Source organism: Pipra filicauda, unplaced genomic scaffold, assembly GCF_003945595.2.
Source record: "Pipra filicauda isolate LSUMZ 115617 unplaced genomic scaffold, ASM394559v2 scaffold39_size4671491_pilon, whole genome shotgun sequence".
Classification (NCBI taxonomy): Eukaryota; Metazoa; Chordata; class Aves; order Passeriformes; family Pipridae; genus Pipra; species Pipra filicauda.
In genome coordinates, this window is record NW_024104531.1 from 2,157,158 (window position 1) to 2,173,868 (window position 16,711).

General features: G+C 35.4%; 1 protein-coding gene across 1 annotated transcript in view; it reads left to right on the forward strand.

Moving 5' to 3' along the window:
- DACH1 (dachshund family transcription factor 1) overlaps positions 1-16,711 on the forward strand; it is a 379,725-nt gene that overhangs the window by 333,266 nt on the left and 29,748 nt on the right. Inside the window, exons 9-11 of the mRNA XM_039385172.1 lie at positions 968-1,115; positions 5,321-5,464; positions 5,931-5,999. Coding sequence (XP_039241106.1) covers positions 968-1,115; positions 5,321-5,464; positions 5,931-5,999 — 361 coding nt within the window. The remainder of the gene's footprint in view (positions 1-967; positions 1,116-5,320; positions 5,465-5,930; positions 6,000-16,711) is intronic.

The following is a 16,711-nucleotide window of genomic DNA, read 5'->3' on the forward strand; positions in this document are numbered from 1 at the left end:
TATGCATATCCATGCTTAATTATCTGCTCTATTATGATAGCTTCAATAGGAGAGATTCATGTGTAGACCTAAGAGCCTGGTGGCCAGGCTTCTTGAAAATCTAAAAGGACGTTTCCATGTTCATTTATTTCAATTCCATTTCTCCTTCCATTTCCATGCCCTATCTCAGTGTCCTAACTATGTAGTTATTATTATTGTTATTATTGTTATTGTTACACTGTTAACTCTGCCAGGATCATCCAACTTCCTTGCAAAAGAAGAAGGGAGTGTGAAGTTGAAATTCACAAGAGAACTTTAGAATAGTTTGAATTAACAATAACAACAGGAAAAAAGGCAGAATTTTTCTCAGGTCAAGAAATTGAGAGATGATTGTGTTTCGTTCTCTGCTGTGAAATAATTATCCAAGATCAGGTAATGGACTTTTTAAACAGAGATATTTTCGTGCTCTGTGACTCTCCTTTGCTTAGCATCCCAATGTACCTATCGTTCTTGGAAACTCTATGAAATATGAAAATATTTGAAAGTAATAATAATTAACAATTATGAGGAGCAAAATGGCAAGACTTTAAAAGAGCCTTTCTCCCTTTGCTAATTTTCATTGGCTTGAGTTGGACTAGAGATTAAATTCTGTGTATGATGTGATTGTGAGGCTGCCAATTCTTTTTCAATTTTCTTGAAAGGAATAGACCTATCCCTTTACATTTTCACATTAATTATATCATAGTCAAATGCGAGTTTGCATTTTCTGGGAAAACTTGACTTGTGGCTTTTTACAGATTTTTGTCCATCTGTTAAAATTAATTCCAGTTAAAAATTGCTGTTGATAATTGGGAGGCTTTGATCCTGTGACATAATAATTTTATTTCTGGAATCTCATATGACTATCTGGGGAAAAAAACAGTAGCTAGTTATTATGTCAGCTGTTCTAACATTGTTTCAAACATTATCTAACTTTATCTTTGAACAGGGTCTACTAAAGGTTGCTATAGACAATGCCAGAGCTCAAGAGAAACAGGTCCAACTGGAAAAGACAGAGCTGAAGATGGAGCTCTTCAGGGAACGAGAACTGAGGGAAACACTTGAAAAACAGTTGGCTGTGGAGCAGAAGAACAGAGGTATTTTAATTAAACAGACATAAACAGTTTGCTATTTATTTCCTTAGGAAAAATAATTTTTTATCAAACACTTGTGTTTGATCAAAACACTACCCCCCTTACATCATGTTGTGTCTCAGCTGACTGCAATGCAAGAAGTTTTATAACCTGCCTGATTTTCTGTAGGATCTTCATGAGACTTGGAGCAAGGACCTTCTTTTGCTCAATGTTTTTCTTGAATATTACTTGTTACATCAGTAATAAAAAAGTGATTATAAATACCATAAGTGCTGTTACAGAATTTTACAGGTTGTGATCATTATGATAAGGGATAGCTTCTTAATACAATTTAAGAATCTGCAAGTTTTTAGGAACTCTCGTCTGTGTTCTTATATTGCATATTTAGGCATAAGTAATAAATATGAAGATGATAGTAATATATAAGCCCTTTATAGTGCATAGTAGATAAAATGCATATTTGTAGAAGGAACAGTTAAGGTTCTTCTTGATAAAGCAAGACCATTAGTAGCATTTCTAACATTAACACTGTAAAGCATATACATGTTAAAGATTTTTAAATAATTTCATTGATAGTAAAGGTGAGACTATTTACAGTGATTTGCATTAACTGTTTGCATTATGAGCATGTTCCTATCTTTCTTTGTGTATCCATTTTTCTATCTGTGTATGCCTCACCCTTTAATAGTGTCTAATTACTTTCAAGGGACAGCTAACCTCTGGGACTCACTTGCTGCTAAACTCAGACCATAGCAAGTCAGATGTGTATTTTTGCAGGGCTAGAGTTACAACTCTCTTCTTATCCAGTTTAATTTTCTGGGAACCACATAAATAGAGAATCCTAAGAACAATTAGTTTCACAACCAATGTCATTATACCTTTAACTAACATGCTAGCAGTAAGTACAAAATGTAATCCTGTTTACTGCCTTGACCCATTCAAAGGTAGGACTATCACATCATTAATTATCCTTTTTTAACTTTTGAGAATACATTTTTAAGACAATAGCTATTAACAATTATTACAGCTGTGCAATGCATCATCCCTCTGTGCACAGCTGGTCCATTCTGCTCAGTACAATTGTACTACTTACACTTCTAAAGTAGTTTGGTAAAAGAGCTTGTTTATTCTTTGAATCCTTCTCACAACTGCTCAAATATATATTCTTTTTTAGAGTTACGCAATCATATGCACAGTACAAAAGGTTGTGGTGGAACCATCTGACCTTACTTGAGTTTTACCATCTAAAAACTTCTATTTACATGAATAGAAGTTCCCTTTCTGGTCAATAAAGAAAGAGATTTGTATATCCTGTTCTCACATAGGTCATCAATTGCACTGTGAAGACTTGTTTCTCTTCCCTTTAACTCCCGAGGGAATATCATTGACTCGACTATACTAGACACATATGTTTTGATCAGCTAAAATTAAGCAAAATGAATTTCACTCAGAGTTGTCAGAAAAGAGTATGGGATAGTCCCTTATTTTGTTCAGGGTACTGAAATAATTGACAATATTATTTTCAGCATGATGCATTATCTGCTTTTGGATATGTATCCCTCTAATGATGATATTGCACTGGGAAGAGTCAGACCAAAGAGGAATAGATTTGAACAGTTATTGGTGATATGCAGCAAAGCAATTATAATGAGGATAACTATCTCTACCAGTAGATACTTCTGTTCTAAAGAAAGAAAAGTGATGGATTATTCTTTGAAAGGAACAAATTGATGTAAGAGTGAAAAAAATAAGGCCAGATTGTAATTATTGTAAGAATTTATTCTTCAATTAAAGGTAGAAAAATGCATAGGAACCTTTACCTATTATTAGTTTTCTAGATAGCAAGTTTATCTTAAAGAAAATTTCACATGTCTTAAGCATGAACAAGATGGGAGAAGTGTACCATATCCCTGAAGTAAAGATATACCATATGAAAATACTGAAATACACTTAAAAGCTACAGCACAGAAACACAGGCCACTGTTTCACATACAGGTCAAAACTCCTTAGGTGAATGGGATCTGCAGCATTAGGCAACATCTATCTATCTTTTGCTCATCATGTTAACACAAGTCAAATATCATTTTCTTTAGTAGCTGCATCTGAATATTTTTGCCTTTTTTTTGGAACATTAAATTCACTGCTGCTACTGTATATTCTATAGAGCTGCATATTTACTGTACTGTTTCCTTCCTTCTTTGTAAATATTCCAATTAGTGATTCCTAAGGCTGTAGGATGTGTCTCATCAACTGGTGAAAGTAGGATAATATCTCTTCTGTGAGCAGCTACACAGTAAGGGCTTGCTAATTCTGGCTCTGACTGCTGTAGTCACATCTACAATGTGTCAGCCATGATGACATTTTAATTCAGAAAGCAACATATGTTTCCTTCTCATTTATTGCAATCACTTTCAAAGTACTTATAATGAAAACATTAAAACCATGCAATGATTCAAAATGTATTTAGTTTAGTCTTTGTATAGATGCTAGATGTTCTTTGATGGTATAAGGTAATTAGCCTGTGAAGTAGTTGGTGTAGTACAAAATTAGAAAGAACTAAAATTCCAAAGTCTTGTATGTAAATTATGTAGTTATTCTGACTACAGGATATGTGCTTATGTTAATTTTGTGCCTGAACAGTTCTGTATAGCAACACAAAATATCCAAGATCAACCAAAAGGTGGTTCTTCTTAGCATATAAATTAAATAGTAATAAGACAGTTCCCTTTAAAAGTTCCATTATTTGCATTTTGTGAAATATGCCACAGTCACAGTCTACTGTACATGGGGACTATGAACTGGTGGAAGTATATTTTTATCTTTTTCAGCATTCATCCCTAGGCATGTTCCAGAGGTTACTTTGCAGTGAGATAGAGGGCTAGATAAATCTTGGCATGCAAACCTAGCATCACCTAGTATCTGGGTTTGGCAGGGATAATTTTTTTAATGTACGTAATGAATTCTTTAGTGAATAGTTTAGTAGCTGATTTTTTAATTAGTGTCAAAATAACAGACTCTTCAGGAAGATCTTAGGACAAATAAGCTTTCTACATGCACATCCATGAAACCCCTGAATGTACTATGTGAGAAGGATTTGGGTGTGGTGGGGGAGATAATGCTGTGCTGTACAACTTCACATAATTCCTTCAGAGGCTAACTTTGTTTTTTATGGGGTAGAAAAATTGGTTCCCATTTTCCTTTTTCATCAGGAACATAACCTGTGATACCTTCCTTTAGTTAGGGATCCTTCAAGTCTTACTTTTGTGCTTGTAAGTCATTGGTAACATAGACATGAAAATTGTGAAGTTTCATCCTGAACTTACAATCCTTTTCCTTACACAGTTTGAACAGAAGAGATACAAGGAAAACATTTTTTCTAAATTAGGGCTTTATATGCTTAATTTTAAAATACTAATTCTTTTCCTAATATTTTCCCTCACATTTGACAAAGTATAGTAATATTTACTTGACTGGGGGATCCAGCATCATAAAGGATTTGATGTGAGTTCTTCAAGGTTAATTAGTTGATGGGACAGTAGCTGATAGAAAGCAAGAAAGAGAAAAGCCAAAGATAAAAGGAAAATGTGGAAAAGAAATAAATATAGGGAAGAGACTGGACAGTAAGAGGTCAGATGGCATACAGGAAGCAGAGCTTGGAGGGGAATTAAAACTCTCAGGGCTTTTCCCCAAAAAATGAGGATCACAGCAGGGTGGGGGCTACCCAGGCACCCAAGGCAGACAGATCCCCCTCTTATGTGAGAGAAGCTGCAGGCAGGCAAGGACTCCATCACTGTGTGTATATTAACTGTGTGCTATGGCAGATAGAAATGGTGGACTCAATTCCAAAAAAACACCTCACATTCAGAGACAGAGGCTTATCTATGCTAGATGATTCAAAAAGGACATTTCATTGCTAGTACCAAGGTTTTCTGATTTTAACATTCATAGATTCTCAGCTGTTTATAAAAAAAAAAGAGCTATTGCTTGATATCACTTACAGTTTTCAATATCATCGTATAGAACAGTAGTTCTTAGAATATCCCAGGGTGACTCCAGCAAATTTCAAGTAATTTAAATTGGTGTTGTGTAATTAATCGGTTTATATGAACGATTGCAGTTGTAGCATTTCTTAAGACTCTTAGTAGGTAATTGTGCAGCCAAGTTTCAGATCCAAATCTGAGTACACCAATGTTATTCTCTTTTCCTAGCAATAATTCAGAAAAGACTAAAGAAGGAAAAGAAGGCAAAGAGGAAATTGCAGGAAGCACTCGAATTTGAGACTAAACGACGAGAGCAAGCAGAACAAACACTGAAACAGGCAACTTCAACAGATAGTCTCAGGGTCCTAAATGGTAAGAAGCCAGTTTTTACCTCTGTGTCATTAACTTTCAATTTAAGTACCAAAAGAACCTTGTTATATTGAAATTTATGACATGATAGGAAGGGGGGAAAAAGAAAGTCTCTTTTCTTTCCTTCATTCAAGTGATACCTCTCTCTTTATTGCTTTGTTACTTTATATAGTATGTGCAAATAAACTCACTGGAGAGAATGTTCAGACTAGGACAATTTTATATTATTAGCTTGAGAAGTCAATTTTTTTTCTTCCTCTTTTTCTCCCCTCTTTATGCTTGAAAAATCTATTGCTCATTAATCTTCCTAGTCTAACAAAAAATTGTCCTGGCCTCCAGTCATTGTTCAGCATTAAAAAAACTGACAAAGGTTGATTGTATTGTAATTCAGCATTGGAGTAACAGGTTGTAAAAAGGGCTATAAGAATCAAATGAAATATATGTCAGTCTTACCTTTCTATGTTTCTAGACTCTCTGACCCCAGAGATAGAAGCTGACCGCAGCGGGGGCAGAACAGATGCTGAAAGGACAATACAAGGTACGAATTTGCAAAAGGCTATAAATCTAGATCTTGCTATATGAGTTTTTCCTCAGCTTTAGACTGCTATTCAAGCATGTAGCCTACCATCTGGGCCACATCAAAACAAGTTCAAACAAGGTCAAGTTCATCTTGCTTGTTTATAAGAGAGAATACATTGTGTGCTGATAGATTTTCTTTAAATTAATAGGTCATTTCTGTTTATACAGAGCAATTAAAGAAGAGTAATTAATTTGAAGCAGTATTGGGTTGAATCTCAGACAGGCTGAATGCAGTTTTTGTGAATATGTGTAGTTTGACTTAACAGTGTTTTTAGAGGTATATTTGAAACATCTTGAGCTTGTAACTGTACAAATGGCTAAACCTAATGGGTAACATTGAAGGTATGATGAGAATTTCACAGCTAATAGTCAGTGGCAGTTACTGAAAGGTGTGTTTCAATAAGCTACCCTGAGCATTAACAATAAATAAGCTGTTTATTCCCATCTTGGATTTTTCATTTACCACATCTCATTATTTACATTTTAATAAAACAAATCTGCTGAGTAAATTTATACATGAAATACTAAAGGGAGCCATATTACTTCCCCCTTGAATCTAAATGTATATATATTGCAAACATCAAGATATTAGTAAAAAGCAAATTTTAAAGATAGTATTTATATTATAATGTCTATTCTTGTCAACAGGCTAAATGTGCCTACGCGAATAGTAAACAATAAAAATAGAAATTGTTTTCAATTGTAAATGAAGGTGCATTTTTCACAGGCAAGCCTAAAATGATTAGCTCCAGTAATCACTCTCAATTGCCTTTATTTTGCATTTCGAAGTCAATCATCCTAACGGTATCATTTGACATCTTCTGTGTGTTATTTAATCACATTTTCTAACATCTAAGTGGTTGTTACTGGTGTGCCAAAAGGAGGCTGAAACAACAGAATAGAAAAGTCAGGAAGCTTTTAATGGATTGAGCATATAAACAAATACTAAAGAGGCAGTAAGTTCCTGTGAAAGACAAACACATGACAAGCTGTCTGCAAAGTCCATAACACAGAAGTTGGAATATGCCAGATTAAACGTTGCCTGGGAAGTGGGTACATGTTAAGAGGTTTGTTATTGCAGAATCTTGCCTTCCTTCCCATAAAATTTATACCTTATTGAAAGCACCATTTGACATAATAATTTGGTAAGAATTCAGTCATTATGTCATTTTGTTATAATCCAGACATTTCATTATTTTGTTTGGTGCTAAGACAGACTTCTAATTTCTTGGGAGGCCATGCTGCTACACCAGTCACGGCAGTACTTGTCCTCATTGCAGATATTAACTACTTCATCTTCAGAGAATTCCTGCAAGGAAGTGAAGTTTGGAGTATTCCAATTTGATAGCTGGGAAACAGAGTCACAGACAGATTAAGATGACAGATTGCTTAACTTTCAAGTATGAAGGCTCTAATTTTTCAGGATAATTTGCATTTTTGGCAAATGTATTCAGTGTAGTCAAAGCACTGTTCTGTTGACTTCAGTTTTACTTATAGGCTGAGATATTAACTAGATATTTATAATATGAGCAACACAATTTTGAAAGTATGTATTCTAAAGGACTTATCCCAAACTACATAGGAACAGCATTTCAGCTTTTGAACAATGATTATGCATTCTTTCCCAGCTATCCTGTGTCTACTATTGCTCATTTCATGTATTTCCATTTTTGCAATAAATGAAATCAAGGGTTTACAGGAAACATTGTCAGAAAGGATGATTTTTCCTTGATTCATCCATCAAAGGAGGTATACCTTAAAAACAAAACTAAAATCCACAGATGATTGTTTAATTCAAGAATGGACTATGATATATTCTAATTGTGATATTGAATCATATTGCAAAGGCAACCTTAATTCTGACATTTCCCATCTCTACTTTGCAGTCTTAACATATAACTAAAACAGAGGGTTTTTAAGAAAAAGGAAAGAAGCAAGAAATAGAGTTATCCTAGTTTAATATATTCAGCTTAAGAGTCTTACAACAATTCAGAACTTTTAGATCTACCACAATATGTAACCCTACAACATGAATGTAACTGTAGGAGCTTACTGTCATTGTAGATCAGCCATTAAAGGGTCACAGGCTTCAGAAATACTCCAAGAAACAGTTAACAGCAGACAAGTCATGCCAAGTGTCAGGACTCTTTGTGTTCACTTCCAATATTGGAAGGAGGATTTCCTTTCACCAGTAAACTCCCTTTTCTCTGTGTCCCCCTTACTATGTATCCCCATGTCTCTGTCCCTGTTCCTCTTAGTTTTTTGTCAGTGGCCAATCTCACTCTTTTCCTTGCTCTACATTACATTGTGCTTCTTGTTTCCTAACTTGACACTCTTCTAAACTCAGTTTCATGCCACCCTGATTATTTCTTTAATTACAAGCTCTTTCTCTCTCAGTGATCCCCAGCCCCCTCGCTCTGTCTGTCCCTTCCTGTTTCCTCCTCCTCTTGTCCAGTCATTTCAAGAGCTGCACTGACATTCCCTGTTACTAGCCTTCCCTGTTGCAAACCACGTTTTTGTGTGTAGCCTCTGCTTCCCCTGTCTCCCTATCAAGCTGATGTTCCCTACTGCATTCAGTACATTTCTGTTGCTTCTTGTGTATCTGCCTGGATATCAGGGAGGGAAGCACTGAGAGCATTCTGTTCTTATTTCAGTATTTAGTATGGGAATTGTTGGCAGGAGTGAGGAGAAAAAATTGCTGGAAAAGAACCGTTTCATTCCTGCAGCACGGGGATAAAGCATGCTCAGTACAGTTGGGGTCCTTTAGCTGCAAAACTCTACAAAAGATTTCCAATGGATTTTGTTTGGAGCAACAAAGACCATATCCTCACAATTATGCAAAATTTCAATTTTGTCCTTACATTTGATCTGTAAATTATATTTTTTATACTCTAGGATGCACTATAGAAGAAATATTATATACACATATATAATACCATCCCATATATAAGATATTCCATAATAAATAATATAATATTGTCTCTTACATCTTTCAGGTTCTGGGAAAAAAGTATTTACTAGGAAAATATTTATACCTTTCTTATTCCTCTCAAAAACATATTTGTGTCTCAGTACCAAAGCATGCCTGGCATAATAGTCTTTTTATCCACAATAATTTTTCAGTTTGCTGTATTGAGCATGCTGTGCAGTTCTATAACTAAGCAAAGGTGGGAAAGCTGCAGCACTCTGTAGAGAAGTGAAATAATTGAAATACAAAGTGTACTTCAAGCATTTAAGAAAATATTATGTGAGAAAATCATAATGAAAACTATTTTGCCTACTATTTATTATTAATAAATTGATACTTGTCGACTTGAAGTTATATTTAATGTTGCTGTTTTTAAGTATTGCTTTTAAGAGTAAGGAATAGGACTAATTTAAACATAGAAGATAATTGCATTTGTCAATACGAGGGGTATGTTCTGTTCTATTTTTTATCATGTAGCACTCATTTAGATTCACTTTTAGTTCATGTAAAGTCTTTTGTAAAATGGGAGCACTAATAAAAAGAAAATTGAATATGAGACTATAGAAAACAAGCCATATAGGGTATTTTAGGGTTGGGTTTGAATTTTTTAAATGTTGAGTAGATGACAGTTTGCTGGAATATACATAAAATGTTAAGAAGTAATCATAATAAGTAATTCAATTATGGGTCTCAGATATACTTACATATTTTTTAAGAGGTAAAAACAGATACTAAGTTATTAGGAACTGGTGTAGACAGTAGTTTTAAATGTTTTCTTTGCTTCTGTTTAAAATAATAATAAAGCAGATTATCCTCTTCTCCGTACATATTGTAGGTTCACTAGATGCCTATGCCTAGCTCCCAATCCGGTTTCCCAAGACCCCCTCATCCCACACAAAAAGGTACCATAACAAAGATAATGTTTAACTTTTATATGCTGTTTTGTTACCAGACCTCTTACTAAGCACTAGAACAATGACATTAACTGCCGCTTTTACTTTCTTATTTCCACTGAGTTTTTTCTTCCCCATCTGGTTACTTAGCATGTATTTGCCTACCTACATTATTATTTTTTCTTTTCCTCTATAAATCCCATATTTCCAATCTTCTGTCTCTGAGTGGTTTCCCTCCCAATTCCTGTACATTCATCTTCATTCCATTTAAGCACCCCTTCCTTTACACATTATCTAAAATCACCTAAAAATGTTCTAGTTCTGCACTGTCTTCCCCATTGACCATTCTTTTCTTGTGGTGTCCCTGTCATGTCTTCCTTTTCCCAAATCACTCACAAATTGTTTTGTGCTTTTGTCCCAAAGCTATCCTGATAAGAACAGGAAGCCTAATCAAATTTTCCCTCTCTTGTGTTGCTATGTTGTTTGTCTTTTCCATTTCTTTACTATTTACTAGCAGTTGCCTCAACTTGTATTTTTTTTGCTTTCTTCCAATAATTTCCAATTTCTACATGCCATCCTTCCAGCTACTTCTGAAATCAGCTCCACCATTTTCTCCTAGATTGTCTCACCTTGCTCATTCTCATGAATTCTCAGGCCTATCTTTTTTTTTTTCCTCAAATGCCTGTTTGTGTTGAAGGAGACCCTCTGCATTTGGCCTGCCCTCAAAATTTTCCCATCCTGCTGCACTTTCAATCAGTTTTTTTCTTAACTATGCATACTTCTCCACAACAAATTTTGTTCTCTTTGTCCATCAGTCAAAATTTCATACCTCAGTTCCTTATTCTGCAGCAAATATTATTTTTCCTTCTATCACATTATCAGCCTTTCTCCAGCTGTGTCCGTTATCTTTCTCTCCCTGTCCGTTAGAAAAATGAACTTATGCTTTCTAAGCCCTTTCCCACCAACTTCTTGCTTTTTTTAGATCTCCACCTCTTCTGTAGGCTCATATTAACAATACAGTTAAACGTAATGCTAAGTGGCTTCAGACTATGCTTTTCTGATGTAAAAAAAGGACCCACTCAGCTACCACGCACACAAAACCTTCCAGGGCAATCCAACCTTCTCAAGGCAGGACACAGAAATGTTGACAGATTCAGGAATAGAGAAATAAAGCTGCAACAACTCAGGACATTGACCGCATAGTCCTGTATGAGGTTCCTTGTAAGGCATTTGAAGGCTACTGAAGAAGAGTGAGAAAGAAAATACGATTTAACTTTGCCCATAGAAAGAACCTAGTGTGTGCATTTTGCTGCTCAAGTACTAGGGGAAAGCTGCCACACAGCTGCCCTCTGCATTAATAAAAATTGCTTTTACAGCTTCAGTCATTTGCCTGGAAACCTAACCTAAATTGTTTTCTGCATTGATTTGAAACTTGTTTAATCTATTTTTCAACAAGCAAAATCTTGTGTAATAATTTCGGCAAATGATAGTACTTGATTCTTTCTTGCTATATTTGTGTTTGAAAGATAGCTATCTGAAGGACTTCCGCACTGAAAAGGAACTTTTGGTGGTTCTGTGAAGCTTGTGCACACATTCCCATTTGTGATGTATGAATCTTGGACAAAAGTGCATGGAAATATGTGACAATGTTTTTTATGAGATCAAAAACTTTATTGGAAAAGGCTATTATCAAGGCTGTGAAGTCAAGCATTCCAAAATTAGGAAATGTTAGAATTAAGGTTGTCTTCTGCACCGTTGTTCAACTATCTTTGTGCATGTGTCATGATATAATCTTTAATTATATGATTAGATACTATATTTTTCACAGTACCCTGTCTCATTCAGTGCAGGGGACAAGGATGCAGTTGAATAAATGGATATGTGTCCAATACTTTCTTCATCTTCAGTGCTCAGTGTGTGTTCTCATGCTTTGTGTAATACCTGGTTTATATATAATTCATCCATCATTAGACATCATGCTTTATAGAAGAGCTGTGAATGATTATCTCAACTTCTTTCATATATTAAGTCTTAATTTTGGTATTTCCTAACAGCTGAGTATTTTGCTTCACTAATGTCCTAGGTAACTGTTTCCTAGGGTATTCTTCTTGACAAGTAAACTACAAAGTTGGAAGTTTCACCGTGAGACAACATCTGAAAACTGTGTGGAATTAAGTCTTTAGATACACAGTGATAAAGCTAACCAATGAACTGATAAATTGTAATACCTTATTATGTGCAGTGTGGTCTGAGGAATGACGTTTTGCTATACTTGTTGATATAAATAAAGACAATCTTGGGATACATTTCATGCTCTTGGGCACAGAATCTTCCTCTCATTTTTCTTGCAACCTGTGTGACTTCTAGCAGTGTCTCCATCAAGCTTTCTTATTCTTGGTTCTCCCTCATCTCTGGTCTTTGTATCAGTCCCAATATCAATTTCCAAATTTTAGAATCTCTTTCTTGCCCCTTTTTTCTCTCACCTTTCAATGCAAGTTTCTTTTTATATCCACTCATAATTCCAGCCTCTAGTTTTGACTTCTTATGCCTAATGTCCTTGTTAATCAAGATCCAGATGGCTCCAGATACTGACTCATAGTGTTCTATCTGTATGCCTCATACCTAGTTACTTGTCAAGATTTCTCCCTCTAAGAAACCTCAGATGACTTTACTTGAATTTCATGCCCTATCTGTGCTCTGTCCCCCCTTTTTCCTTCTATTCTCAGCCACTGGGATCTGTTCTTGTCTATTAATACAAATCAGTTAGTCCCCCAACTTCAGTCTCGGTTACTGTCAGCCAGCTGTTTTTTATTATGTATTCCGTTTCACAGTGTCTTCCAGTGCCCTGGTTTCTGCGTATCTGTCTGTGTGTTTAACCAGTCTCAGTCACTCCCCCAGTCACATTTTCTGTCCTTATTTCCAATTCTAATCGCATCAGACTTCTTGTCCTAATTTCTGTAAATCTTGAGTATTTTTATGAGTTCATGTTTGTAGACTTAGAGAAGATTACTGTTGGCTGCTAATCATAGATAGGATACATTTTGCAGTGCAAGACTACTCTCAAATTAACTAATGATTTTGTAAAAATAGTTTTCAATATCCTCATATGACAGGACATCTATTTCTTTTCTGGAGACATCAGTTCTCTTTGCAGCACATTTAACTAAAATGTCTTTTCTTTAGTCTTTTCTTCATTTATTTTGCTCATGATATTGACTTTGATGACCAGCATCAAGTCCATTTCCTTTATCCATTATCCTTCTGTAGACTCCCTTCAATAATTGCATCTCTCTCACTGAGCTTCTGTCTCCTATCTTTGCATTTCTGTCTGTTCCTTTCCATGTTCCCCTTAATCAAAAGCAATTCCATTTGCACCTATAGCTGCCTGAAGATGACCTCATCCATCTGTGTAATGCCATGTAAACTGATGGCCATATATTCTCCAAAGTATTAATTGATTAAACCCAAGAAAAACACCTGATTCTTTATACATTTTATACCAAGATTTTTCTTGCCTTTTTTACTCATTAAAACTCTTAGAACTGCTAAATATCTCTCTCTATATATCAACTTGTAAATTCTGCATTTTTATTCAATTGACACTTGCTCATAAGTTATTCCATTTTCATCACTGCTTAGTAAGTACTATGGATTTGTTGTTACTCATTTATTATTTGCATAGGAATTCTATCAGAAAGGTGCTTGGGTTTAGTATAGAACCAAGATTCTCGAATGGATGTATTAGGTTGTTTGCAGAATGAAAATACATTTTCTTTCACATATGACATTCCTTCTTCTCTGTCAACTTATTTCAACACTGTTTTTGACTTCCCCTGTACTGTTGTTTTCTCATTTTCCTTCACCTCCACCTCACCTCCCTCCTGCCAAATACTACTTCTGAATATCCAAAATATTTTTTAATATGCCACTTCCTTGACCTGCAAGGCAATGTGTGTGTGTGTATGATCCAGAGCCATGTGGCTGCTGGTTGACCAGGTGGCTGACTAGGAGGTACATGCATTCTGAGGGATCTGTGACAAGCCAGGAGATATGCATTTTCTGCTGGACATCTTGTTGCTGCCTCTTGGCAGCTGGGCAAATCAAACAGTACATGATGCTTCTCAGCAGCTGATGGGCCAAACAAATGGTTTTTCAAGCTGCAAGAGACCCACGGCCCACCTGTTGTGCGGGCCTGCTATAAAGGTTGAACATTTCAGCAGGGAAAAGAAGTCAGGAGCTGGAAACAAAGCTGTCAGAAGCCTGGAAGGCGAAGGGATTTTTTTTTTCTAGATATGTTGAATAACTGCCCAAGGAAACATCTGCTACTTAGCTAGGCTGTTTATGGAAACAAACAGATGACTATTCTAGACCCATAGAAATATAAAAAGGTTCTGTGAAGCAGCAATGACAAAACATGGACTGACTTTTTTGGAGATGAGAATTTCTGTGATTTTTAGGCCACTTAGCATGTTATTCCATTAGGCCAGATTTAAAAAAACAAAAATCAAAACCAAAGAACCCAATAATTTCCATTTGTCAACAAAAAGTAATTTTTCAGCTTAGCAGTCAACAAACAGTAAGGAGGTCTGCCTGTGTGAAATACTATATCTTGTGATAATGTGACTTTCAGCAATCTGACAGATAGATTTTGGATTTTTCTTTTTACCTGTCTGATTATCAGATTTCTTAAGTTTTCCATTCTTAAGGTTTCTAAAGGTCAGTAAGACAACTGGTTTCAGTCTGTACAGTTTTTTGCAGACATAAGACAAGAGTGTCTCTGTAATGGGACTGCTCTCCTTAGGGTTATTCAAGCACCTCTGCTAAGAGTAGTGATTGGAGCTACCAGAAATATGTGGAAAAGACAACAGAATGGAGCAAAGCCATTTTAGTGACCCACTGGGGAGTGATATCTGCTGTTTTGTTATTGATTGTTCTCTGCATGTCAGAATTTGTCAAACAAATTGATGTAGTGGTGAAAACGTATGCACATGCACTGTTCAGCTTTGGAAGCTGAAGGGTAGTGTGCTTTCTGCATTCTCTTTTGTCTTACGCTCAAAAAAAAATTTATCTTCAGACCGAGTAGTGGTCTTAAGGGGGAGAAACTGTTAGAAGTTCAGTGGAGCTACTTTACTACATCCGTTTGGTTGCCCAATTCTACTTTTTTTTTTTTCATTTAGTCTCCATAAAATATTTGCTGGCTAAATACTATTCCTATTTGCAGTAACACATAACGCTTCATTTTCCTTCTGATTAGTGCCTTAAACTTCAGCTGCTTTTTGACTGCAATGTGTAACACCTTGTATTAATGTCAGGGTCATGCACTTATTTTTCATGGGTACAGTGCTATGCACTTCAATGAAATTATATACATAATAATAAATAACAACATTAATCTGTGTGTGCACCACTTTGAATTTCATTACCATTGCAGAAGATATATCTCTGAAAATAGGTTCTCTAATTTTTATACATTTTCAAAAGAGCTTAGCTTTCTCTCTGTGCACTAATTTAAATATTTTATTTTATTTCTCCTAACAAGAATAAGCCTTACTAGTTCTACCAGCTTACAAGTTTTAAAGACACTTGTTTTACTGATTATTTGGCTTGGCAGACTATCCAACATAGTTCAGCTTTTAAACCTGGATTCTATAGTAGACATTTATAATATCTCTTGCTAGTTCGTCTATCCTCTACTCTTGAAATTGTAATACTCAATGAGGAAACAGATGTTAAAGATTTATTTTGCTTCATATTTCCTTGACCATGGATAAATACTGAACTTGTCTTACAATGCATGGAAACCAAATAGCAATAAGTAGGTTCCCTATCCCCCTGCCCAGGAGTCAGCACTTTGGCAGGTTTTCAACCCAAGCTAATCAATTAAAGACAACATTGATTAACTTAAACAGAAGGTGGTATTGATTGCAGGCAGTAACCTATAAATAGACAATTGTTTCATTGTGTTCATAGGTCATTGTTAGCTACACCTTTAAGCTTCAAGGTACATAATCCTGTTATCTACCACCCAAAAAGCAAAGGAAGGGCATAGAGTTAATATACAGCTATAGTTACATATATGTTGCAACACAGTCTTACAGAGCCCTCTCATTCAACACTTATTCTCTTACACAGATTGTTCACATTTTATCTGAAAGTGCTATCTATTGCAATCTATGTCTCATTTTATAGCTGTATATATATATATGAAGGTGCTGGAAATCGAATATGTTCCTGACTTTTCTACTGAGAAAAATGATTAATCAATCAGACTTTCTTCCAACATGGTACTTTAGTTCACTTTTAAAGGAACTATGTGTAAAATTAATGACTAAGCATGAACAGAGTCAAGTGGGAAAATTCAGGACAATAAGAATATTAAAAAAACACACGTTGCACTCCAAAGAGGCTATTAAGGCTTTATATAGAATTGCTTCAACTTTCATTTTTATTCACTGTACATGTTCATATTATTCAAAGAGGGAAAAATGGATGGATGCATTCTTACCGAATAGACTTCTTGCTACCTGGGAGGGATGGGCACTGCAAGCCACTATCCTACATATTTTTTTTTCCTATAAGTACTCTATTCCCTTCATCTTCTCCTTCAGAAGATAGCTGAAACCTGAACAAGCAGGTAAAACACACATTTCTAGCATAGTCCCTCATCGGCTAAAAAAGCAAATAACCTTTTCCCTTCCAGAGAAAGAACCAAAAAACTTGATTTTTTTTAAACCAGGATGAAAAATGGATTAAAAAACATCATTTCAGTGAAATGGTGCTTCTGTAGCCTGTCATGAAAAAGATATAAAT